This window comes from Mandrillus leucophaeus, unplaced genomic scaffold (genome assembly GCF_000951045.1).
Source record: "Mandrillus leucophaeus isolate KB7577 unplaced genomic scaffold, Mleu.le_1.0 Scaffold78, whole genome shotgun sequence".
NCBI classification, from domain to species: Eukaryota; Metazoa; Chordata; class Mammalia; order Primates; family Cercopithecidae; genus Mandrillus; species Mandrillus leucophaeus.
This window is the reverse complement of record NW_012108474.1, coordinates 789435-791058: the sequence shown is the minus strand read 5'-3', so window position 1 is coordinate 791058 and position 1624 is coordinate 789435. Positions and strand designations below refer to the sequence as shown.

General features: G+C 58.5%; 1 protein-coding gene across 1 annotated transcript in view; it reads left to right on the top strand.

Moving 5' to 3' along the window:
• FBXL16 (F-box and leucine-rich repeat protein 16) overlaps window positions 1-306 on the top strand; it is a 13531-nt gene extending 13225 nt beyond the window's left edge. The window contains exon 6 of the mRNA XM_011967017.1: window positions 146-306. Within this exon, the coding sequence (XP_011822407.1) occupies window positions 146-306 (161 nt within the window). The remainder of the gene's footprint in view (window positions 1-145) is intronic.
• Window positions 307-1624: the final 1318 nt, after the last annotated feature.

Here is a 1624-nt window from a genome sequence, read left to right as displayed (position 1 = left end):
TTGGGGGGCGGGGCTCGGTCCTTGGGGGGCGCTTTGAGCTCTCCAGACTGTCCTTACCGCCTTCCCCGCCACACCCGCTCTGTCTCCCCACTGTCCCCCCATCCCGGGCAGGGCCCAGGGGAATTGAGGGGGCTGGGTCCCCCAGGACACAGGGGCCCGGAAGAGCCCTACGGGCTTCCTGCATCTTCCACCGCACCATGCCTGGAGCCCTCCGAGGGGTGTCAGGGGAAACAGGCCACCGCCAAAGCCATGGCCCGCCGCCGAGAGCCCAAGCCCCACCCGCACCTCCTCACCCATCCAGCCTGACCCACGCGGCCTCCCTTCCTCCTTGCCGCTGTGTGGGGCAGCCCCCTGTCGGCCCCCTAACCCAGCCTTGGTCCCTGGCCAGGCTGAGACAGAATTGGGCAGGGAGAGGGCAGAAGGGCTGGCGATCACTTGGAGTCATTAACATTATCCCAGCTGACTCCGGTCGGCCTCAACCCAGGGGTGGCACAGGCACCTTGCAAGCCTCCGAGCTGGAGCCACCCTCAGGCCTGGGGAGAGGCCTGGGCCAACCCCACACCTCAGCTCCTGCACCCAGCCGGGCTCAGTTCAGGCCTGGGCACCGAGCTTCACCCTGGGCGATCTCCTCAGGTGGAGTCTGCAGAGTGGACCCAGCCAAGGGTCAGGGTCAGCACTGGGTCAGCGACTCCAATCTTCCAGTGGCCAGCACACCCTAGACGCCCCAAGGAGGGAGGGCTCCTTTCCGGCCTCCCCCCCACTTCACCCCTCCCCAGCTTCCCAAACGTCTGCCTGCCCAAATGGGCTCTGACCGTGCTCTGTCGGCCCGAGACATTTGGAGGTCCTGGGGGATGCTGGCAAACCTCAGCCGTCGCTGAGGAGGGGGCTGGGGCCCCTTCCCATCCCAACCTTGAGCCCCAGGAGATACAGCGCCCACACCCAATCTTGGGACACTCCCTATCTGGTTGGAAGAGAGTAACCAGTTTCCAGAGAGCCAGAGAGTGAGAGAGAAAGAGTGAGAGAGAGAGAGAGAAAGAGAGAGAGAGATGCTGTTGAATCAGAAACAGATCAACAGCCCAAAGATTTTCCAGCCCCAGGAAGCTCCAGGGCTGAGTGGTCAGGAGCCAGTTTCTCCAGCCCCTCCTCCCCACAACCCCTAGTGGGGAGGGGCAGCTGTCCATTTGCCCAAAGTATTAATGCAACTGAAGCTGTGATATTTCCAACGACTGTAGGAGGAAAAATTAAGGGGAGAGAGGAAAACAAAACCAACCAACCCCTAAAATCATTTTCTTATTGTACATAACGACCTCATTCTCCTGTATATGCGGAAGATATAACCTTATATTTGGTAAGTGTTTCTTGTGCTATTTTATCACGTGACCTGTTTATAAAAATATATATTAAAAAAATTGTAAAAATATGTGTCTGAGTTGTTTTTAGGTCACCAGACCACAGTGTAGGATGGCATATCTGCCCTGGGCGTCCCAGGTCTCGGGATTCTCCTGTACCTCTTATCAGATTTATTCTTTCGGCCGGGCGCGGTGGCTCAAGCCTGTAATCCCAGCACTTTGGGAGGCCGAGACGGGCGGATCACGAGGTCAGGAGATCGAGACCATCCTGGCTA